Source organism: Macaca mulatta, chromosome 2, assembly GCF_049350105.2.
Source record: "Macaca mulatta isolate MMU2019108-1 chromosome 2, T2T-MMU8v2.0, whole genome shotgun sequence".
In the NCBI taxonomy this organism is placed as follows: Eukaryota; Metazoa; Chordata; class Mammalia; order Primates; family Cercopithecidae; genus Macaca; species Macaca mulatta.
Window position 1 is genome coordinate 87,369,674 of NC_133407.1, and position 25,096 is coordinate 87,394,769.

The 25,096-nt window shown below is 34.6% G+C and overlaps 1 protein-coding gene across 6 annotated transcripts in view; it reads left to right on the forward strand.

The window, feature by feature from the left end:
* Positions 1-25,096, forward strand: part of NAALADL2 (N-acetylated alpha-linked acidic dipeptidase like 2) — a 1,473,645-nt gene that overhangs the window by 1,066,434 nt on the left and 382,115 nt on the right. For all 6 annotated transcript variants that reach the window (XM_028843862.2, XM_077994177.1, XM_028843863.2 and 3 more), the window contains one exon: positions 18,600-18,743. In XM_028843862.2, coding sequence (XP_028699695.2) covers positions 18,600-18,743 — 144 coding nt within the window. The remainder of the gene's footprint in view (positions 1-18,599; positions 18,744-25,096) is intronic.

A 25,096-nucleotide genomic window follows, 5' to 3' on the forward strand; every position in this document is an offset into this window, starting at 1 on the left:
ATTAAGCACCTTAAATCCCTACATTTATGGAAATAGAAAATGAAAAAAGTTCAAAACATTTCAATGAATTTTTTTCTACATTCTTTCTGAAACAATTATACAATTATTAAATGATTCACTTTATATGTAGTAATAATTGCTGTTCAAAGGCAGACGCGTATCTCACATATATGTTAAAAATTTAGCTAAGAATATTATAAAACATTTTGCCAAATTTTCTGGATAACACAAGCAAGACTTCACAACAGTGGCAGGTAATAATTTACTTGGAATTCGTAACTTGAAATGTTTTTGTTTCTCTCTGAATAGCCATCATTGAATGTAAATTTCATACTCTTAAAAATACTACGTTTCTTGTTTTCTAGACTAGATGACTGACACTTCATTGGCCTTTTCCAATAGGCATATTTTTTAAATTTGCATATTTTTATACTACTCCTCTAAGGTAGGAATACAATAAAGTAATTCAATTGACTTTCATACATACCCAAATGTTCCTTCAGGTTCCTCATGCTGACAGAATCATACTGTTGTAACATATGGTATAAATTCTTGTGGATTGAGTGTTGTAGAAACATGGACTTATAATGCCTCTTTCTTTCACATATTAACTATTCATCTGTGTTAATACAGAGCATCTTTTTTTCATGTAATCTTCACTTTTTTTGAAACCATGTACTCAGTTAAGAACATAAATGGCACCAATCTAAATCATAAAGATCACTGTTTCATCTTTACAGCTGTGTTGCCATTCCCCAGATTTAGATATTTAACATTTCTGGCAACCCTCAAATTTTCAAACTTGTTTTTTATCTTACATTTATAAAAGCTACCTGAATACTTGATGGCATACAGCTTGACTTCCGTACCTTGACTTCTGTACAGTAGTGTTCACTACTGTATCTTTAGCATATAGCTAGAGAATGGGAAGTACTCAAGTTGTTTTGAAAGAAAAGAAACTCCTTTGCTACATAATGCTGAAATGAAGGAATTGTTTACTAACTGTAATATATTTCTCAGAGATTTCAGACTTCATTCCACTTTATAACAAAATACTCAGTCACTGAATCACCTACTCCTGTTTGTTGTCCAGCAGACAGGACATTCTTTTAGTTTAGGTGAGAAATCTGAGTGGCTAGTTGGAGGATGAGGTTGAGGAGTTCAGCCCACGGTTACCTAAGCATGTGGAGTGTGAGGAGAATTTGCCTGGCACTCTCAATCTAGAAGTTTACTAGACTCTGCCTCTCTTTCAACTCCGACATCTTTTTAATTAGTCTTCATTCTAGCTCCTAAGTCTCAATTCTTTCCTTTTTTTTTTTTTTTGTCTCAATTATCTCCACCATGAGTAAAGCCAACTTTGATTCCCACTGGGACAACTATAGCTGCCTCCAAACTCATCTCACTGCATCCTCTTTTAAAATTTCCATTCCATTCTCTGATATATCATAAACGAGCTTTCAAAACTCCAAATCTGATCATGCCATACCCCGCTGTGTAAAACTTGTAGTATTTTCTGTTGTTGATTTTTAAGATTATATAAATGATAGCACACTATGTATCTATTTTTATCTGGCTTGTTCCTTACTTAGCGTGTTTTAGAACCTAACAGTTTTGATTGCTTATGGTTATATATTTAAATACAGAGTATGAAGTAAAAGGGCTTAAGAAACCAAATGAATGATACTGGTTCTTTCTGGAGAGGGATGGAGGGAGGGCAGTAGTTCTGCAGGTAGTAAAAAAGACTCTAACTTTATTTGTATTGTGTTTTTTAGATTAAAAAAGTGTATATATATATTAAAATGTTAACATAAATTCTGTTAACTCTGGACTATAGGAATATGTATATATGTATACATACACACACACACACACACACACATATGCATATATTCCTTATTTATGCATTTCAGTATTTTTTTAATTTCTCAATTTTTCAGAAATGCCCTGGCGAGAGCAGGAAAACCTAACTGATTACCTTGCTCTTAAAGACAAGATATGTTTCATGCTATAAACGCCCTATATGAGTTCTTTGACTTTCTTTTGCACCACTCCAGTCATATGACCTCTTCTGTTTCCTCTGGTGCACTGTACTGTTTCTTAATCCAAGGACTTTACATATGCAGTTTCTTTTGCTTAGAAGGTTTTTGGATGATAGAAATATGTGTCCTATCCTATAGTGCTAATGAGAGAGAAAAATAGGTGCAGCCACTTTTGAGTACAATTCATTGGGATATGTAAAAATTTAAAATTTGCATATTTTCTGACCCCAAATCCATTTCTCCATAGCAGCCTTACAGAAACCTTCACACATATGCAAACGGATGTATGTACAAGAAAATTCATGGAGGTTTTTATTACAATGGGAAAATTTGGATTTGTCTAAGTATATTAGAATACTATTAGAATTATGGAACACTATGCAACATCCACAAAGAATAATGAAAGAATAACATCTGCAAACTTAAAGAGGTCTTTAAGGCTTCTTTACAGAGGGAAAAAGAAATGTCACAGAGTAATATATATATATGAAAATATTTAAGTAAAAGAAAGTAACATAATAGCATTATACAATTGTTTTTTTAAAATGTCTATGCATTAAAATACTGTAAAGTTTAGGAGACATTTTATTGGCGAGAGTTGCCTGTTGGTAGAATAGGGAAACAAAATGTAGGGCATGACCAAAATAGTCTTTAGCTTAACTTCAATGTTCTTGTTTTATAATAAGAACAACTTTATGTATTTTACTTAGATAATTAAAAATTAATAAAATTCCCTGCCATCCTCCAAAGAGAAACAGTGATTATTATTCTATGGATCCTTTCATCTTTAATATTCTGATTTTATATTCTTTAGCCATTAAATTATGCATTGAGAACTACCATTCTAAGTTCTACATTTTCCAGTAATTAACCTGAATATTTTATAAAAATTATAAGGTTCCTTGTTCTTTGAGTTATATATGTATATGTGTATACATACATATACATATATACATGTGTGTTAACATATGTATGTGTGTTAATTTGGAAACTTGAAAGCAATGAAGACAAAGATTCTCTAATGACATTATTTTTAAATATACTCTAATTGAAAGTATTCAGTACACAACTTTGGGATTCCAAACTCACTATTAAAGGGAATATTTCATCTTTTTGTTGGAATTTTCTTTCATATTATTAACTAAATTACATAACTCTAGTTTGTCTTCCAGCTAAAATCAGTATGATGAGGCTGATGTTATCCTCATACTTACATCTTACTTACATCTCTGTTATCCAGAGGCAGATTCACTGTTGAATAGTGTAACTTTGTGTCTCTACACGTTATTGTTTCTTCTCTCAATTTTTCCTATCTCCATAAATTGCTAAATATGTAAGAGTAGCATAGAAGTCTATCTATAAATGTTTGTTCTCATACTATATCTAAAAAGTCTGGACATTGTTTATTGATAACTATAATGCAGATTTAGACTATTGAGTCTTTAATGCTATGTCATTAGTTTGACATTAATGTTTTACAATTTCCTATTGCTTATGGAAAACCATTTAATTTTAATATCAGCCTTAGATCAGTATATAGGTGATACAGATATAATGCTGAACGCTTTTTTTTTTTTTTTTTTTTTTTTTTTGAGACAGAATCTCACTCTGTCGCCCAGGCTGGAGTGCAATGACGTGATCTCAGCTCACTGCAAGCTCTGCCTCCCGGGTTCATGCCATTCTCCTGCCTCAGCCTCCCAAGTAGCTGGGACTATAGGCGTCTGCCACCACACCTGGCTAATTTTTTGTATTTTTAGTAAAGATGGGGTTTCACTGTGTTAGCCAGGATGATCTCGATCTCCTGACTTCGTGATCTGCCCTCCTCAGACTCCCAAAGTGCTGGGATTACAGGCGTGAGCCACTGCTCCTGGCCATGCTGAATCTTTTAAATCTAGCATCTCGTTGATATTTTTATTGAAACTTGAAATAATTTTGAAACCTCTGAAAAGTTCAGATAAGTCCTAAATGCCTTTAGAAAATAGTTGATGTCTTTTGTACTGAAAAATGGATTCAACTTTAACATCACACCTTCTAAAAATAGCCATCTTGCTTTCATATGATTTATATATTCTTTGAAGCAACCTTGCAAGTGTATCACTCCTTTTGTTTCATTTCATACCAAATGTTCTATGAGAAAGTAAGCAAAGCCTGTCCTATGATCTGTTTTATTTGTGTATCTCAGTACACTCCACGAGTCAGGCATACTGCAGAAATGTTAATTTTTTTCCTCACAGGAACCTCAAAAGAATTAAAAAAGCAGTAGTAGGACAATATGTAGTATCAGAAGGAGCAACAGAGATTGGATTTTTTTTTTTTTTTAGTTCTGTTGGACAGTTTATGGATAGTATTTGTCACAGGAATAATGTGACTCATTTATATTGCTCCTATTCTTCTGTGGAGCTAAAAGCACTTTAGAAGCATTCTCATTAATCCTCAAGCTTTGCTATGAGCTAAGTATTAGGCAGCTTTTATTCTCACTTTATGGCCTGGGAAACTCCAGTTTAAGGAATGTCAGTATGCAGGCATTTGCAGAGTGTTCCGAAAACTGTCAATGGGGTTAACAGTAACATGTGGACTATGACCAAGCATCGAAACTCAAAAGTTCTTTGTATGCAGAAGTATTCCTTGTGAACAGGTCAGGACATTTTACTTTATTTATAGGCTTTACAGTAATACTCGTCCGATGAAGCCAAATACTAAATATAATTATTTAAAATATTCTGACTCTTCTTTCCTTTCAGGCAAGTCTTCCTACTGAATCCGTGTGATTAATAGGACTTTTATTCTTATACTCATCCAGGATTGAAACCTTAATTGCCTTCTCTTTTAATTACCTCATTGCCACTACTCTCTTCAATGGGTTGCCAAGTCATGACCGTTCCCTATTCCCAGACTTTTCACATGGATCTTTACCTTTCTGTGTCCAGAGACATCCTAATTCATGCAGTTATTACTTCTTGTTGAGAAAAAAATAGTTTTTAACAGTAATGACATCAGAATTTTAATTTTGAAAGCTGAAAGAAGTAGACTCTGAACCCACCTCTATAGCTTACCAGCCATATGACCCTTAGCATTACATTGTTTCTGAGCTTTAGAGTTATTTCTACCACATGAAGATAACAATAACTAGTTTGAAAGGTTGGATCGTCATATATAAAGTGTAAAAATGGAATGAGACAACATATGCCACGTATCAAGCTCTGCGCCTGGCACAAATGGGATCTGTTTTTACTGTTTTCATTATGAATACAATACATTGTGAAACAGAATTTTTCGAGTTCTGTTCCTTGTGCATTTCACTCTCAGATCAAAATTTCTAAAATCCCCTTTGATGGTACTAATTATCTTCTTAAAACTCCATAAAAAATCTCCTAGTACTCAATTTTCTTAATTTGATATATAAAACCCACCACAATAAAGACTCTATAATTTTAGTCTTAATCAACACCATATGTGGTCATCTCCGGTTAACCTTGGCTCCTTGCCATTCCCTTTTCACTGCTTTATTTTCCTCCCACAGCTCATTTAATCATGTTGATTCTTTTGCCTGGAACCAGCTCCCCTACAGTCATTTTCTGTAAAGTTTGAAACATATATGGAAAAACCCTGTCAAAGCCAGGCTCATTCTACACCAGATGTAGCTAATGAGAAGAGTTCTATTAATTGTTTTTTAGGATTCTAGCCACTACTTTAAAAGCACTTCTTATTTTCCCATGAGGAGACAAAAATCTTGCTCAATGGAGCCAGACTTTGACGTGCTGACCACTGAGCATTCATGGGACCATGTTCTGACAGTTATTCATCGGCAACTTACTTAAATTGTTTCCTCTGACTATATCACTGTACTTTCCAGGTATCTGTTCTGCTTCATCTGGTGTTCCCAGTCTCTTCATGTCTGCTGAAGCATCTTTCCTGGTCCATTTCACATTTCCTGGTCAAAGACCTGGGATTTTCTGGCTACTCTATCTCTTTCATTCATTAAATAGTTGCAGTCATAAAGCTGGAATGTTTGCATTTTCCAGTTGCCTCCCAGCTCTTCTGGTTTCCTCTCTGTTTCCATCCCAAGCCACAAATATACAATCAAACAGAGTTGCCAGACAGGGACCTGTTCTTACTCTGGAATAACTTCTTGGACTCTTTATTTTCCAGTTAAGATCCCACTCATTTCCTACCTCATTTAAGAAACATTCACAGTGTTGAGGAAGAGTGACACAAAACATTCTTTAAATGGAGCACTGGTGTAATATAACATCATTGGGTTGTTAAGAAGATTAAATGAAGGAGCTGAAAAAGAAAATTTTGGGCAATGTGAATAATCTAGACTTTTGTTCAAGCTCCATTATCATGGAAACGCTTTTAAAAGATGACAGTGTATAGGGCTGTTTGAAGTCCTACAGACAGAAACTAACAAAGACACCATTCCTATCCCTTAAGAACACCCTAGCTTATTAACAGGACCATTAGCGCTGTAGTAAGTACAGCCATGTCTCTCACTGTGCCGCTATAGCCTTTGCTGTGACTTCAAAGAAAACTCATTATTAAGTAAAATAACCTTTCAATGCACTGAAAAATATTACCTTATAAGAAAGTAGGCAACGCATTACCTTAGACTTTTATCCTTAGCCTTTTTTTTTTCTCTTTTGGATGTGAATTTGGGTTCCATTTCATAAAGTACTTCGAAGAAATGTACATCCAAAACCACTTACCAAATTACATTCACCAAATCATAGAACTTTTATGTAAGAAACTTCTTGTATGTATAAATTCAGAATAAGAATTAATAGAATATTTCTAACTGGAGTTCTCTGTAGAGACACTTTTCAATGACGAAATGATGACTCTGTGTCTCATTAACCAAGGGAATTTTTCCCATGGCAAGTGTTTTAAAATATCAATATTTTTCTTCCGAGGATATCTTCTCTCACTATGTACCATCACTACAGCAAGAAACTGGAGTGGTAATCGGGTCACAGTTCTACATGTTACTAAGAGTAAAAATTAATTTTAATAATATTGTAAGAAAAATGATAAACAGGGAAGGGAATATATTGAAATCTTTTACACTGCCCATTCCAAACATGAAGGGCATTTCTGTAATAATAGTAGGACATTCACCTTAAATTTAGATGTATGCATGTAACAACAAAGAGCCTCTTTCAACATAAAAATGGAAAGATTTCTATTAAATTAATGTCAAGAAAATGCTGTATATATGATGAGTTTAAGGACTCAGAAGATGTGGAAAACTATCCCAGAGTCACTTCGTAATTAGAGGTGGAGCAAAGGCCAGATACTGGTCCCTGAACCCCAGGCCAGTCTTCTTTTCTTGTGTCAATGTTACCACGTCAAAAACAGGAAATATTCAGGAAACTACAAATAACTGAGAAGTACTTCATATATGCTAGCTCATTTATTCTAGCAACATCTGTATAAGGGAAGCAGGGGTTATTTTCCACTTTTATTATCTAAAAAATAAGTCAATCCAGAAATAAGGTACTGAACTTCTGTCTGTTCATTTAATCAGTCTCATAAAATAATGTGTTCTTATGACCTGGTATGAAGAATTAATGGTTGCACACTTTTATAACAACAACAAAAACACATTCATAGTTTATTTGCTGTCTTTTAAAAATTTAAACTACACTTTTTCCAAGACTAGAAATTTTGCAAATCATTCCAATGTTTATACCCTTCAAGTAAGAGATGGAAAGCTTCTCAGGGGCATGCCTCTGAAGCAGTTTACTTAGCTTATATTACGTGTAATGTGCAGATGGCCAATTATTCCAGTTATGAATCTAGACTACTCTCCTCAAAGTAAAGAACAAACTAGATATTTTATCTGTCTCTTAGTTTATTTTTCTTATGATATAGTCTATGGTTGTTTCCAAATGTTCATGTTTTTAGAATGCTTTAGGGGATAAAATAGTCTTGGAGTAGACAAATGAGGAATGCCAAAGAATAGAAATGTTTAGAATTACATGCAATAGGGAATTAATTATCATATACACAATTTTTTCTCTGAAATAGATTTTTTAAATATTTATCATTATCTAAATATTACCATTGCTGCTATAAATCTAAATTTTCACTGAAAATGACAAATATATTAATATAGACTTAGCAAGATAAAACCCTTCACCAGAGAAAGTCCTGTTTCTTGGGTGGAAAGTTCAGGTTACAAAACGTCTTTAGAGAACACGTTAATGACCATCATCTACTTGAAAACACAGGGGGCCGGGCGCGGTGGCTCAAGCCTGTAATCCCAGCACTTTGGGAGGCCGAGACGGGCGGATCACGAGGTCGGGAGATCAAGACCACCATCCTGGCTAACCCGGTGAAACCCCGTCTCTACTAAAAAATACAAAAAACTAGCCGGGCGAGGCGGCGGGCGCCTGTAGTCCCAGCTACTCGGGAGGCTGAGGCAGGAGAATGGCGTGAACCCGGGAGGCGGAGATTGCAGTGAGCTGAGATCCGGCCACTGCATTCCAGCCTGGGCGACAGAGTGAGACTCCGTCTCAAAAAAAGAAAAAAAAAAAAAAAAAAAAAAAAAAAAGAAAACACAGGATTGCTCTTTGTTTTGATGTGACTATATCAATATGTACTAAAACAATAGAAACCATTTAAGGTAAGTTTCAAAATATATTCTCATAATTCTGTAAATAATAATCAATTCAATTACAGGACACACTAGATTTCAACTAACATATAATTAAGTACCATGCTTATGTCCTGTATAATGGCCAAAATCTAGTTTAACACCTTGCTTAACTACACATTAATCAAAACATTTTAATATAAAATAAGAATTATCCTTTAATTGACTGTGAAGTTTAGCACAAATTCCAAAACTGCATAGCCAAAATTTTATACATATTTAAGCATATTTGTTGGAGGGAAGAGAATGATGGTAATTTATATATTATAGTCCTTTGTCCCCAAATAATTGTACCTAACCAATATAAATGTTGAGTTTATGTGTCTAAACATAAAAATATTTTTAATCATGGGGAAAGTTTTCTAACCTTTTTGAGCCTGTTTCCTACTGATGATCAATATCTATGGATAACCTAATTGGAAAGGAAGACCCAAATTAATATTAACAAAGTCTTTACCTGTGTAGTACTTTTTAAAAAGTAAAATTATACTCTGCATAATCTATATATTCTTTTAGTATCAGAATGCATATTTTGCTTACAAATGAGTATATTGCTTTCTACTCCCTTTAATGTAAATGTAAATATAACTGTTGTTATGACACATGAGTTAAGTATTAAAGTATTATGATATTTACTAGGGAGCATAGCAAGATGTTTTTGCTTAGGGCCGGACCAATGAAATGAGAAGATGTGAACATCTGTGTCTTTATTTTTACAATTTCGTAGTTTCAAATTTTATATCATGAATCATGAATTTTAAGCTTACAATTAGACAAAACAAAACTACTCATTTAAACTTCAGTAATTAATTCATCAGAAAATTGTCACTGATCCCCTTTTACTCTGAGAATAATGCATAGCACAAAGCTTTTTTAAAGTCAGTTTCCATTTTAAATAATAATCTAAACAATACTCTGCTGACTTTGACTAGGATCGATAGAAAATGGTAATATTTATAACCAGTGGGCGGTAAGATACTGAAATAATAAATGATCAGCTGTATTCACAAGGACAACAAAATGACTAACCAATTTAGTGTACTGGTCATTTCAGAAAAACAACTGTAAATTTAGTGAGCTAAAATAAAAATGAAAAAACATTTGTGCCAGTTATTTAAAGGTCTGACTTCTGTCCAAGTGGCAGCCCTCTGGAGAAAGTCAAATACAATATTCCAGGATAACATCGCTGATACCAGTTTGTTCAAATGATTCATAAAAGTGCAGCAGAAAATGTGTTTTAAAATCTCAATTTTTTTCAGCTCTGATTGTTTCGTTCTCTGGTAAGTCCACAATATTAATACTTTTAGTTTGTCAGTCTTTTATTATAATAAATTATAATAGTTAAAAACCAAGAAATTAAAAATGTAAGTCAAATTACTTAGCTGTTGTCATATTTAATTGTGACTGAAATGAAGTGTTATAAATGCAATTTTTATCTTTGCACCACCAAGTTTATTTCTGAGGAAAGGACAAAAACCAAATGCTCTCTGATCATCTTATTATTCATTTATTTATGTATTTATTTTTATTTTGATATGTTTTGGGGGAACTGGTGGTGTTTAGTTACATGAATAAGTTCTTTAGTGGTGATTTCTGAGATTTTGGTGTACCCATCACCCAAGCAGTGTGCATTGTACCCAATGTGTAGTCTTTTATCCCTCACCCCCTCCCATCCTTTCCCTCAAGTCCCCAAAGTCCACTGTATGTTCCTTATGCCTTTGTGTCCTCATAGCTTAGCTACTACTTATGAGTAAGAACAGATGATGCTTGGTTTCCATTCCTGAGTGACTTAACTTAGAATAATGGTCTCCAATTCCATCCTGTTTGCTGCAAATGCCATTATTGTGTTCCTTTTTATGGTTGAGTAATATTCCATGGTATACATATACCACATTTTCTTGATTGATGGGCATTTGGGCTGGTTCCATGTTTTTGCAATTGCGAATTGTGTGGCTATAAACATGCATGTGCAAGTATTTTTTTTTTTTTTTTTGTATAATTACTTATTTTCCTCTGGGTGGATACTCAGAAGTGGGGTTGCTGGATAAAATGGTAGATCTATTTTTAGTTCTTTAAGGAATGTCCATACTGTTTTCCATAGTGGTTGTACTAGTTTACATTCCCACCAACAGTGTACAAGTGTTCCCTTTTCACCACATCCATGCCAACATCTATTATTTTTTTAAATTTTTTGATTATGGCCATTCTTGCAGAAGCAAGATGGTATCGCACTGTGGTTTTGGTTTGCAGTTCCATTATCATTAGTGATGTTGAGCATTTTTTCATATGTTTATTGGCCATTTGTATATCTTCTTTTGAGAAATGTTTTTTTCATGTTGTTAGCCTGCTTTTTGATGGGATTGTTTGTGTTTTTCTTGTGTTCGTTGTGTTTTTGTTTTGTTTTGTTTTGTTTGTTTTTTGATTATTTCAGTTCCTTGTAGATTCTGGATATTTGTACTTTGTCAGATCTATAGATTGCAAAGATTTTCTCCCACTCAGTGGGTTGTCTGTTCACTCTGCTGATTGTTTCTTTTGCTGTACAGAAGTATTTTAGTTTAATTAAGTTCTATCTATTTATCTTTGTTTTTCTTACATTTGCTTTTGGGTTCTTGGTCATGAAGGCTTTGCCTAAGTCAGTGTCTAGAAGGGTTTTTTCCAATATTATCTTCTAGAATTTTTATGGTCTTACATCTTAGATTTAAGTCTTTGGTTCATCTCGAGTTGATTTTTGTATAAGATGAGGGATGAGACCCAGTTTTGTTATTCTACATGTGGTTTGCCACTTACCCCAGCACCATTTGTTGAATAGGGTGTCCTTCGCCACTTTTTGTTTTTGTTTGCTTTGTTGAAGATTGATTGACTGTAAGTATTTGGCTTTATTTCTGGGTTTTCTGTTCTGTTCCATTGATCTATATGCCTGTTTTAATACCAGTATCATGCTGTTTTGGTGACTATAGCCTTACAGCATAGTTTGAAGTCAGGTAAGGTAATGCCTCCAGATTTGCTCTTTTTGCTTTGTCTTGCTTTGGCTCTGCAGGCTCTTTTTGGTTCCATATGAATTTTAGGATTTTTTTCTAGTTCTGTTAATAATGTTGTTGGTATTTTGATCAAAATTGTATTGAATTTGTAAATTGTTTTTGGCAGTATGATCATTTTCACAATATTGATTCTACCCATCCATAATCATGGGATTTGTTTCCATTTGTTTCTGTCACTGTCTTTCAGCAGTGTTTTGTAGATTTTCTTGTAGAGGCCTTTCTCCTCCTTGGTTAAGTAATTCCTAAGTATTTAATTTGTTTGGCAGCTATTATAAAAGGGGTTGAGTTCTTGACTTGATTCTCAGCTTGGTTGCTGTTGGTGTATAGCAGGGCTACTGATTTGTGTACATTTATTTCTTATCCTGAAACTTTGCTGAATTCATTTACCAGTTCTATGAGCTTTTTGGATGAGTCTTTAGGGTCTCCTACTTATATGATCATGTCACCCACAAAGGGTGACAGTTGGCTTCCTTTTTAACAGTCTGGATGTCCTTTATTTCTTTCTCTTGTCTGATTGCTTTGGCTAGGACTTCCTCTCTGTCCGTTTCAAATTTGTTATTTAGAAATAGCTTATAAAAAGACATGTTAATCATTTTGAAGGAGACTGAGAATGTTGATTTGTGGTTTACTGATATAGTTAGTTTGGGGGAAGGTAGACAAATACAGTTTTTATTCTTTTCCTTCTTTTTATATATTAGTCATTTTTAAAATTATATAAATTGTACTATAAAAAAATATCATTGGCTTTCCATATCCAGGTGTTTCACATCCATGGACCCAACTAACTGCAGATTGAAAGTATTTGGGAAAAAAAAAATCCCACAAAGTTCCAAAAAGCAAAACTTGAATTTTCTCCGTGATGAGTACTATGTTGAATTCATGTGAATTAAGTGATGTGTAGGCATTGTATTAGGTAATATAAGTAATTTAGAAATGCTTTAAAGTATATAAGAAAATGTGGGTAGGTTATATGAAAATACTAGGCCAATTTATATAAAGATTTGAGCATATGCAGAATTTGATATCCACAAGGGCTCCCAGAACCCACTGCTGGCAGGTACCAAGGGATGACTACATAATGATTTAGGCCAGTGCTGATCTAATGTGCATACAAAGCACCTGGGGATCTTGATAGACTACAGATTCTGATTCAGAAGACCTGGGGTGGGACCTGGGATCCTGCATTCCTAGTAAGTCCTAGTTCATGCAGATGCTGCTTGTCCGAGGACTATGCATTAAATAGAAAGGATCTATGCAACACTAAGTGAGCAGCAAGGATCTCATGTTCACACACACACACACACACACACACACATGAGGTGCCCAGGGTTGAGTTATATGTACTCCTAAATTCTGAAGTTGTGCTATTCTTCTCATTCACCATCATCATTAAAACACACCAGGCCCTCTTTTATTTAACCAGCGCATTTTTATGTTATCTAACCTCTCAGTGCCTTCCTCTCAGTATGTGATATTTCTAATCTCTGAAGATTTATCTTCCCTGATGCTGTTTGGGTAATTGGCACTTGTATACACTGGCTTTTCTTTTATTTATTTATTTATTTATTTATTTATTTATTTTGAGATGGAGTCTCACTCTGTCACCCAGATTGGAGTGCAGTGGTGCAATCTCAGCTCACTGCAACCTCCGCCTCCCAGGTTCAAGCAATTGTCCTGCCTCAGCCTCCTCCCTAATAGCTGGGACTACAGGCGTGTGCCACCACACCCAGCTAATTGTTGTAATTTCAGTAGAGATGGGGTTTCATCATGTTGGCCAGGCTGTTCTCGATCTCCTGACCTCAGGTGATCCACCCCCCTCGACCTCTCAAAGTGCTGGGATTACAGGTGTGAGCCACCATGCCTAGCCAACACTGACTTTTCAATTAGGTTTAAAAGTATCCCATCTTGTCACACATATCAAAAAAATACTATATATATACTGGCTACTAAGAGAGCATGTTTTTTTTACACAGCCAACCAGATGAGATTGAAGTGGGCATCAAAAGTTTCAAAAAGCATGACACAGAATTAAGGAAGTACAATTAGAACACATCTTACTTATTTTAATGCTAATTTCTTCTAAATTTCACCCACAGTAACTTTGGCTCTAAGCCTCTGAACTAATATATTATTTTTATTTCAGCAGTGAAGACACTTTGGTGTCACCTTGGTATTTCAGGAATTGTAGATGAAATGACAATAGTACCATAGTGAAATTATTTATTTGTGACATTTCAAACAGTGAGTCAATGATGAAGTCAGACTTAGGACTTCGTTTATCCAATTTCCTCATTATACTATGTGCATGTAGCATTGAATCAGGGATTGAATTATTGATATAATGGGTCTGTTTTCGTCTTTATCTGGATTGCAAAGAGTGCATAATGTGAACAGAAAATTAGCTAGCTACTAAAATAAAAGTTGGTCTCCCTCAGTCTTTATGAAGCATAAACAAGATTCAGAGTATGATATAAATGCTGCAATCTAAAAGTTAAAATGCTAAAATGTAATGTCACAGTCTTTTTTGTTGTATGGTACTCTTTCTTTCCAGGCACATAATCCACTTAATTTTCATCTCACATCTAATGAATTCTTATACTTCATAAATATGCTTTAAAATATCACTGAATAAAAATAGTACATGTGTTTAACTTGGTTCAGAATCTCTTAATAATGTAAGAAAATAAAACTCTTCTCTCAGCTGTTCTACAATAGACATAGGTTTTTTAAAAAAAATAACTTCTGTCTATAATTTAATCTTAGTGTCCTTTAAGTCCTGCTTTTAGTATCTGCTCTCAGAAGTGAACTGTTTGTCAAAGTTCCATTAAGCTGAAGGTAAAAAATTAATGAGGGACTTACTTTAGATATTTCAAAACTAATGCAAGCCTGTTAGTCATGCAGCACAAAAAATCAAAGATTTGGGTATGTTCAATTATGGTTTAGGGATCACTCATATTTAACATTTAAATGCATTGCTTCATAAGCTTACTAGAGTATTCTAGAGAAAAATGGAACTCAGTTATTGATTTTTATTAACATAAATATATCTTCGAGATGATTTTATTTATTTAAAGACTTTTTATCTACAAAAGTTAATTTTAGGGCAAGGATAATCAGTGAATTGATAGGGATAGATGGGTTTCGAAAGTTTATTTAATATGTCTGCTGGGGGAAAGTATTAGTTAGCCAGGGAGAAAGCATAACTATATAGCAAGCATAGAATTATAATTTATTATTCAATTGTACCCCAGCTCAATTTTGTCAGGACTCAGAAAACCATTAAGACATAGGCATTAAGATTATTTTTCAAAGAATTGTTGATTCTTTTTTCTACCATTAATTATTGAACTCCTGTTATGTACCTGACAAAGTGCTAGGCATTGTATATCATACGATGATGTAAGTGACTTGTTCCTTGCTTTCAAGAATTTATAGTTCAGAGGGAATAAACAAAGTGATTTTATATAGTGATAATGTTAACTGAAAAAAAGGTGCAGATATAGCACACAGAGCTGAGGGTGCCAGAGAAAGCTTCACATAGAAGATGACTTGTAAGTTGGGCTTTGAAGGAACTGAGTACTTTAGACGTATGTGATGTGTGAGAAAAGCAAGTGAAGTAAGAGGAACGACTTAAGCAAAAACATGGGGGATGTAGCTCATGGAGTATGCAAGGGTATAGCTTAAGTTTTTGCTTAAGATGCATGAATAAAACTGATAGGAAATAATATTGAAGAATAAGATTCAAGATTATGAAGGGCCTTGAATAGCAAGCTAGAGTTTGGTGTTTGAATTGGGGAGAGGTGCAATCATACAGCATCTTAAGAAGTTCCCACATTCATGAAAACTTCAAAATGATAGACAGCACATGGCTCATCAATATTATTTCATTACCCCATGCACGTTAAAAGCTCCAAAGGTAACGGCTGAGAGAGAAAATATGTACTGGAAAATCCAGATGGCTATCCCAGCGTTTCCCAGCTAGTCTGTTCAGGCATTGTCTCTGCTTTGAAACATGAATCAGTTTGTCCTCAAGTGCAGCCTGGAGCAGTAGGAGACTTGAGGCTCATCACTTTTGGCTGAGAGCAGCCTCCTATGGTCTGAAAATCCCTTTGGTTTACCTCAGTAAGTTGTACAACTACTAGCATCTTCTACATAAATTATGCAGAGCCTGGTACCTTGACATGCCACCTGTGCAGTCTCACAGAGTCCCTTCGCCGAAGGGCCCCACACTTGATTTAATGCTCTCCTACTGCCATATTGAAATTCTTCATACTTTTTGAACAAGGGATCCCACATTGTCATTTCACTGTGGGTCCTGCAAATTATATAGCCACTTGTGGTTCCATGAGTATGAAAACTGTTGGGAAATAATGACCTACACTGTGGTCCAGATGCACTGTTACATAGATCTATATAAGGGAGCAATGAAATTATGAGGCCAGCACTGCTCTTATATAACAAAATGGATTCTAAGCTTAAATCTTTATTATTTTTTCTTCGAAGCCATGACTTCCATGACTGCCATAGGCCTAAGCGAAATATAGCATTTTAGCCTTGTCTTCCAGATGATAAATTAAGGAAACACTCCTGTAACATATTTTCTCATTTATAATCTACCTCCTGCTGTAGCCTGGATACCAGTATCATTGAGCTCTGCACCCTCTGAAGTCCCATCAAATTAAATTCTGAGAAAAACCGTTAGCAATTATTTTCCCTAATAAAAGTTCTGAAAAATATAGCACTGCATCTGGAAACATCACCGGCTGCCTGATAGAGTCATTCTGTTGTGTACTTCCTTTTGTGAATCAGTAAAAATATATAAACTGAATAAGTATTAGTTATTTTCTTAAGCATAGTTTGTTTTCTCCATTATCTCTATTCTATTCATACACTTTTTTGTACTTGTGTTATTATAACTGTTTTCTCTTATTTTTATGTATTTATTGTTTTTTGAAGTTATAGATGCATTTAGTTCATTTAAATAGTCAAATATTTCCACAGGCTTAATTTATAAAAATGTCACCTTCTCCTTCTCTTCCCTGTGTCTCTTCTCTCCTCTCTTTAACTCCTCAGGGCAAATATGTAATTGTTTTTAACCTCTTTAGTAGTTACTTACCTTTTATGTTTACCTTCCTTTTGCTCAGTTATGTGTTTGTTTTTCAGTTTTATCCATTATATTGACTTACCACTTTGAGAGATAAAGACTTAACTTTCACAAGTATTCATGTACATCACAGCCTGACTTTTTCCCTTTTCTCCTTTTTCCTAAAAAGGATAATTTTTGTGTTAAATCAGCAGTCATTATTTACATTATTATGACTATGTAAATATTATACATATTGTTCAATGATTAAATTTCTTCTTATACAACTTTTGGTCCCTTTAAGCTAACAGTTGTCTCCCTTTATAGGTTTCTTGTTTTTCTTTATAGCTAGACACTCTTCAAACCCTAACACTCTGCTCTTACTGTAAATATTCTCTCAATATGTTAGCACACATCTGGTATTCTCATTAATTTGGTCTTCCTAGAGACCTCCCTCCCCAGCTCTGCTGACCATCTGCTGTCATCCTCACTAGGTCTGTGCCCAGGGGCCAACCTAGGATTGTCCTTGGCTGAGATCTCTTACTTAAGAATAACAAAATTAAGTTGATTTGAAGTTCAGTATATGACTGGGATTTATTGACTGATAAATTTCAATGTAGGATGTTGTGGGTAAGTTGTTTCTTTGTGGGTAATAGACCTGTTTTTGGTATTTTTAGATATTTTCTATTGATCTCATCATATTTGCTAAGAGTGAATCTTCTATTGCCCTACCTGGAGAGGTTTCTATATGCCAAAAGAGAAAACTGAGGAGTCCTGGCAATCACAACAAGATCTTTTTTTTTTTTTTTTTTTTTTTTCGTGTTCGAGTCTCACTCTGTCACCCAGGTTGGAGTGCAAGTGGCATGGCTTGACTCACTGAAACCTCTGCCTTCTGAGTTCAAGCTATTCTCCTGCCCCAGCCTCCCAAGTAGCTGAGATTGCAGGAGTACACCACCAGACCCAGCTAATTTTTATATGTTTATTAAACATGGGGTTTCACCTTGTTGGCCAGGCTGGTCTTGAAATCCTGACCTCAAGTGATCCACCCACCTTGGCCTCCCAAAGTGCTGGGATTACAGGCACGAACCATCACGCCTGGCCAACACCATCCTCTTTGAACTGTGATGTTGCTCATTGTATTTGGTGTCTCCCTGTTCAGACTGTAACTCTCAGTTTTCTGCTGAAGTGAAGAAGGAACAGGCACCCACACTGACTGGGTGCGTGAGAATTCCAGAGGACAAGCCATTTCACAATCCGAATTTCATAAGATCCTCCTGTTTCTTGTCTCTTTTGCAGCCCTACTTTAATAAATACCTGGTGTTGACAATTTCTAACCCTTTCTTTGTTCAGTGGTACAAACAGCATTCTCAGCTTCCCTACTAAGAACTTAGGTTTTAGGTTCCCCCCTCATGTCCTACATCACTGACACTTACATATCTGCTTTCCAACTAGAATGGTATTACTACCTATTCTCCTGGCCCCTGTACATTTACGCTTTTTCATTATTTTGTCAACATTTTAGTGGAGTTTTATGGGACAATGTAGGTAAGTGCATATGTGCAATCTGCCATCTTTAACTAGGATATGTCATTGTATTTGGACTAAATTTTTACTGAGTATCTCAAATCGTGTTAATAAGTAAACAGGGTATAACTAAGGAGTAAATAAATGAATGAATATAAACTTACCAGTCATAATTTAAATACTTATTACAGATAACTTTTCCTTAAGTGTTTTAAATTTCTGTTTACTAAGGATTCTCTTCCTTTGTCTTTTGAATACAGATGGAAGTTTTAGGCAAAGCCGATCAAACCTCACCTCTCTGTTAGTGCAGCCCATCTCCGCATCACTCGTTGCAAAACTGATCTCTTCGCCAAAAGCTAGAACCAAAAATGATGCCTGTAGCCCTCTAGAGCTTCCAAATAATGGTAAAGTATTTAATGTCATTCTCTGTATTTTACAGTTTTTGTAAAGACCATGATCATGTTTAATCTCCTAAATTGATGTATGTAGCATTATTCTTTTCAAAAATGTTGACTTTTGACGAAGTGAGCATTATTTTCTTCTGTGGCTCTTTAGCAGCATGTTTGGGAAGTAATTTTCATAAAGACTGAGACTTGACCAAAATGAGAGATTAGAAAAAGAAAACCATTTTGAACTGCTACACAGAAAAGTAGCTTTATAAATAAAGCATTTTTGTACATCCATGAAAATCTGCTTAACATAGCTTCCCGGTTTCAGCTTCAGCAGTCTCACTGCCTGCCAAGATTCAGTGGATAGCAGGCAGCTATCTAGGGTATGAAGTCTTTTAGTATAAAGCATTAAAGCCTAATTCCTGCAATTGACTAAAAAATCCCTCTGTCTATACGCATCATCGCCCGGGAGATGCTTCTTGTACTGCGGTGCAGTTTGTCAGGCCTTGTTGGACCACGTGGGATGAAACAGAAGTAGTTAAGCTACCTGTGGTGGGATGAAAGCCTTGGGCTGCATCTTATTCCTGCCTGCAGTCTCAGCCTTACGTTTCTAAAGAAAACACTCTTTATAATTTGTTAAATTTGTATCTATTTGCTAGGAACTACAACTTGTGGGCTCTGTTTTTTTTGTGTCCAGAACTCTGGGCTCAATAGTCATATTTTATCTCAACTGTTTTTCTCTTGACAGCAAGAACATACAAAAGAGAAAATATGTTGAAGAAATATGTACAGAAAAAAATCTGAATACATTAAGGATTTCTCTGTTAGGGACATATGCTTTTCAAAATCCTATATATTGAGAGCCTCCTAAACGGATTACCAATTAAACAAGGTGGGAAAATCAGAAAACAATAATAAGCCAATGTCCTCAAAGCAGGAATGAAGAAGCACTCGAGGAGATTTTTGTTTTGTTTTGGTTTTTTCCCTGCCATTTATTCTGAGCCCAACAAATTGATTATGGGCTCTATTTTTAAGATATGTAAAGAACACCACAATAATAGTGTAGTTGTAAGAGACACTGGACTTCTAAAAGACCATATTTAAGCCCAGATTTAAATAATTAATTAATTCAATATATATTCAGAGTCCCCAATACATTCCAGCCACTGTCCTGCCCTCAAGGAACTGATAGTCCCCATGCTAGCTCCATGTCCTCTAGTATGTCATCTCCCACTGCAAACCTCTATGTCTGTATCTACAACAGAGAGCTACACCTTTATCACCTTAAATAGTTGTGAGAATCAAAGTATGATATGTGTATCAATTCTTTATTTTTACTTTTTGTGTTATATGTTACGTCATGTATTTCTTGAGACAAGGTTTTGCTCTGTGATCAGGGCTAGAGTGCAAGTGGCTTAATCATAGCTCCCTGCAGCCTCAAACTCCTAAGCTGAAGCAATTCTCCTACCTCAGCCTCCCAAGTAGCTAGAACTGCACATGGGTGCCAGCACACTAGACTAACTTAAAAAGTATATATTTTTGCAGCCACAGGGTCTCGCTAAGTTGCCCAGGCTGTTTTTGAGCTCGCTAGATCCAGTGGTCCTCCTGTCTCAGCCTCCCAAGGTGTTAGGATTATAAGTATGAGCCACCATAACTGGATTAATTTTTTTGTATATTGTAAAATGTTACGTAAATATTAAGAAGTATCTTTGTTATCAATTAACTACTTAAAAAAAATGCGTAGACATGTCTTACTCTATTGCCCAGGCTGGAATGCAGTGGCATGATCATGGTTCGCTGCAGCCTCAAACTCCTGGGCTCAAGTGATCCTTTTGCTTCAGTCTTCCAAGTAGCTAGGGCTACAGGCACATGACACTACACCCAGCTAACTTTGAAATCTTGTTGAAGAGACAGGATCTCACTACGTTGCCAGGGCTAGTCTCAAATTCCTGGGCTCAAGTGATCCTCCTGCTTGTCTCCCAAAGTACTGGGATTATAGGCATGAGCCATTGTGCCTGGCCTAACTACGTTAATTTTCTTCTTAATATGCAGAATAATGTACTTGCAAAGCAAGATGACACTCTCCAGCTGCATTTCCATAATAAATTAACAACAGGCATGAAGCCTACAAGAAGAGTTGAAATGTACACCAGTGTTAAAGCAAGAAAGGCCTGCTTTCTAAGAGACTATGACATATGAAATTGTTCTCATGGATATTGTTATGTTTTTAGAAAAATTGTTATGATTTTTAGAAAATTCAAAAAGATATATTTAAATCATTGAGAAGACATTCATGTTATAATGAGTTATTTATTTTTTAAAATACAGAATATACACTTAGATTTTCCAAATACTGATTGAGCGGTCTCACTGAGTCTGGTAAATCAGTATTTGGAAAATCTAAATACATAATTCTATATTAACGTATAATCCTACATTAAACTGAATTTAATGTAGGATTATAACACTTTACCCCAATGTTTTGGACAATAATGCTCATAATTTTTCTGAGATAATTAAGTTTCTTCATAGATATTACAAAATGCATTAGTTATTCACAGTAATGTATATCAGGGTGGGAAATGAAAAGGATACTGAATGAAGTACTGTCATTTTAAGCAATAACAGCAATGCTTATTGTTTAAGGATTAAAGAAATAATTTAAAACATATTATAATTATAACATATTGTTGAATTTTCTAAGTATAGCCCTGATCTTTAGTGTCTGAAAATCTTCACTCAGCAAGTTTGGAATGGGCACATTAAGAATATGTGTGCGAATCCACTAATTATTTATCCTACCCATTTAACCCTTTATGCACACTAAATCAAAATTCTCTAAAATTCAGACAATAATGTAATAGAATTTTTCTACTACCAATCAAGGACTACATTTAACACCTCTAGTGTTAAAGTGAGTCATTGTTCAAATTTCAGAAATTGAGTCTTGGTCCTGTTTGTCCAAACTTGGATTATCCTTGAACCAATCATCATAATATAGTTGATGTAGTCTGTCAATAGGCTTGAGTCCATCAGAATCTATTTCTAGGGATACTGCCAAATCTGCTCATAAAATGCTGATGGGAAATGCTGGCAACAGTTCAAAAAGGGAAAGTGGCAAATGGATGTTGAGAAAGCAAGTGTAGTTCAATGATGATACAAGTCTGGCCAAGACGCAATTTACAAACTTGAAGTAATGACTTGCTTCATCATTAAAGGCCAACAAGAAACCATGTAGCTCTGGGATCTTCCTCCAACCATCTTGAGACCATGGGAATGGAATGCATCCTACCTGAAAATAAAGTCAGCATAGGAAGGGATCAGATGAGTAAAGGGGAGAGAAATACAGAAATAGAGATAGAGAGAAGGTATGGGGAAAGATGGAGAAGCAGAGAAAAAGAAACCCTTATTTACATGATTAGAGCCCTAAATAAAGCCTTGTCTGAAGCCAAATCTATTGAACTTTTCATATATATGAGTCAATACATTCCTCCTTTGTTTCAGCCTATTTATATTTGGTTTTTGGTTACTTGCAACTAAAAGCTATCTAACTGATAAAAACCATAACACTTAAACTAAAGAATTGAATGCCTTCATGCATGAGATAGGCACAACAAATTGAAGTGGATAACTGGCCATTTGTATGGACATCGCTGCAAGAACTAAAAAAAAAGAAATGTATGAGGAATGGAAAAAGAATCAGGAGAAAAATTCTTACTTAAATAGATTGTTTGCATTGATTAGGTAATTGGATACTGACTCCATTTCATTTCAAACGGTCTTTTTCTTTGTAGACCTGACTCATTCATTCAAGGTATTGTCAATATTTGTCTTTGAAGTTCAGTCAAAACATGGAAAACTTAATTTTCACATATCAATCTGAGCTTGTGATTAAAATTCATGACTACGGTGATTAAAAGGGAAGAAGAAACTTTAAAATCCATTAATGAAATTTAAGGTGAAAAGTATAAATGAATCAAGTTAAAAATAATCATTTTAATGTATTTGATGATTCATTTATTTTGAAAAAATAATTGTTTACATGTTGCTTAAAACTTATCATCAGTGATGATGAAATTTTACATAAACAAATTTGGATGATGTCTCTTCAAGTGGATATACTATATATTTTTTGTTATTATTTCCTTATTTACAATTCTATATGTTTTATCAAAATTACTTTTATTATTAAAATGACATAGTGTCTAACTGATCATCTGGTTTATAATTTTTACATATTTCTAATGCATTTTGTAAATCTATCTTCCTAATCTGTTAGTAGTTACTTTAAACAATGCATTACTAGCATTTCTTGAGTACAAATTTAAAAACATGTATTGAACATATTATCTGCAAGTTGTAGTTACACAAATATTTGTTGACAAATGGTGCCTTTTAACTTTTCAAGAAATATCTATTAGCAGGAAATGTTAGTACAATTGAATTCAACATTGTGTATTCTTACATGTGAAACTAATCAATCTATTCAGAGCAGCCTTGGAATTGCTACATGTGAAAAGTTCCAGTATATTATGCCACTCTCCTTAAAGAATGTCTTGAGATTTTCTCTCTCTCTCGCTTTCTCTCCCTCTATCCACCTACCTATCAATTTATCTTGGTAGACAATGGAGTAGTATGAGCCAATATGACATGGCTTCCTTTAAGTTCCAACATAACAAATGACAAACCTTTTGGGCCACAACAAAACAAAATATTTTTTAGTAGACCGTAAAAGAAAAAAAAAAACAAAGGGAAAACTAAAAACTTAGTTTTGAGCAGAGTGGGCTTCAATAATGTTGATTAGGCTTTTCCAATCAACATGGAGGAAAATATTCAGAAGAAATGGGGAAATTTTTAATTTGTGCAGACAACTTCTATATTGCATGCATACAGATATGATGGCTGCTCTTTATCTGAACAATTCAGAGAGCTAGAACTGTTTCAGAAGGACTGATATGTGTGGAGAAAAATGCCAGATCAACTGTCTTCAAGCAGTCAGTTACATAGTGAGCATATGAGTCTGAGGTAGGAGTTGATAATGGAGTATTCCGTAGAACTAAAGATCAACATTCATGAGCTGCCAGTCTGAAGTCCTTGGACAAAAGGAAAAAGAGCTTCAGAATTCACTTTGAAGGACTGTTCATCAGGGATCTTAAATGGAGTGAGCGTAGCGGGGAAACCTATTGTCCAAAGTCCACAGAAAGTAGAGTCAATTCTCTGTTTCCTGGGGAGTGAAGGCTGGGCTTACTAAAGGTGACGCAGATCTGACATTCACCCAGAACTTCTCAAGTTTCCAGGATTCTGTCTCAACAGTTTTGATTTTAGAAATGATTCAGCTGGAGTACAGTCTAGAGTTTTTGTTTGTTTGCTAAAAGACTTAAAGACAACCTGAGATATACACTTAAAAGCAAAATTATTTTAAAAAGTGTTTTCTACTTTTTAAATATTTCTCAAGGTTTTTACAGCTTCTTATGTTCTTAGCATATAATTTTTCAAATACCTGTCACTTTTTACAAATTATAGAAATTCCAACTAAACTTTGGAGTTTATATGTGTGATAAGATCCATTAGCATACACCGTATCTTTGTATTTTTATGTTATGGACCAACACTGTCATTTACTAAACAAAAACTTCCAGAGATTCATCACTGCCTTTGTGTTTCTATTATTCTGCTATTCCTTGCAAGTATCCAGTATTTCTCTGCATTATTCTATTCAATATTATCCAAACATATCTTGCATGTATGTGTCTCTAAGTTGTAAAGGCCCATTACCCTCTAAATTCTTACGGTTCAGTGCAAGTGTTATATTCTCCACCAAAAACCCTTTAGGGTTTCATTCAAGTTGGACATAGCCTCTCTTTATGACTCTCTCATGCATTTGGCATTTGTATGCTATTTGGCATTATGATATGATATTCTTCTGAAGCAGAGCATAAGCAACTGAATTTTCATTAGAATATGTTGTTTCCTCTTTATAATTCAATTATTTGAGGTTTTCTTTATGGTTCAGGATATCATCAGTGTTCTATGAGTATTTGAAAAGAATGTATGCTGTGTTATTGTCTATTCTATACATGTCTACTTAGACTAAGTTCCTTAATCCGGTTGTTCAAATATTCTATATATTATTCATGTTAAAATCTCCTACTGTGAATATAAATTTGTTCATTTTCCCTTGTAGTTAGTCAATTTTCACTTTATATGTTTTGAGATTATTTCGTAGGTGTTTATAAATTCAAATATATCATATCTTCTGGAATAGTTGAACCACTTATCACATGAAGTGATATTCGTTATGTGTAGTAATTCTTGTTTTAAGTTTGAGTAGGCCTGATATGAATTTTGTAGCACTATTTGTATTAGTA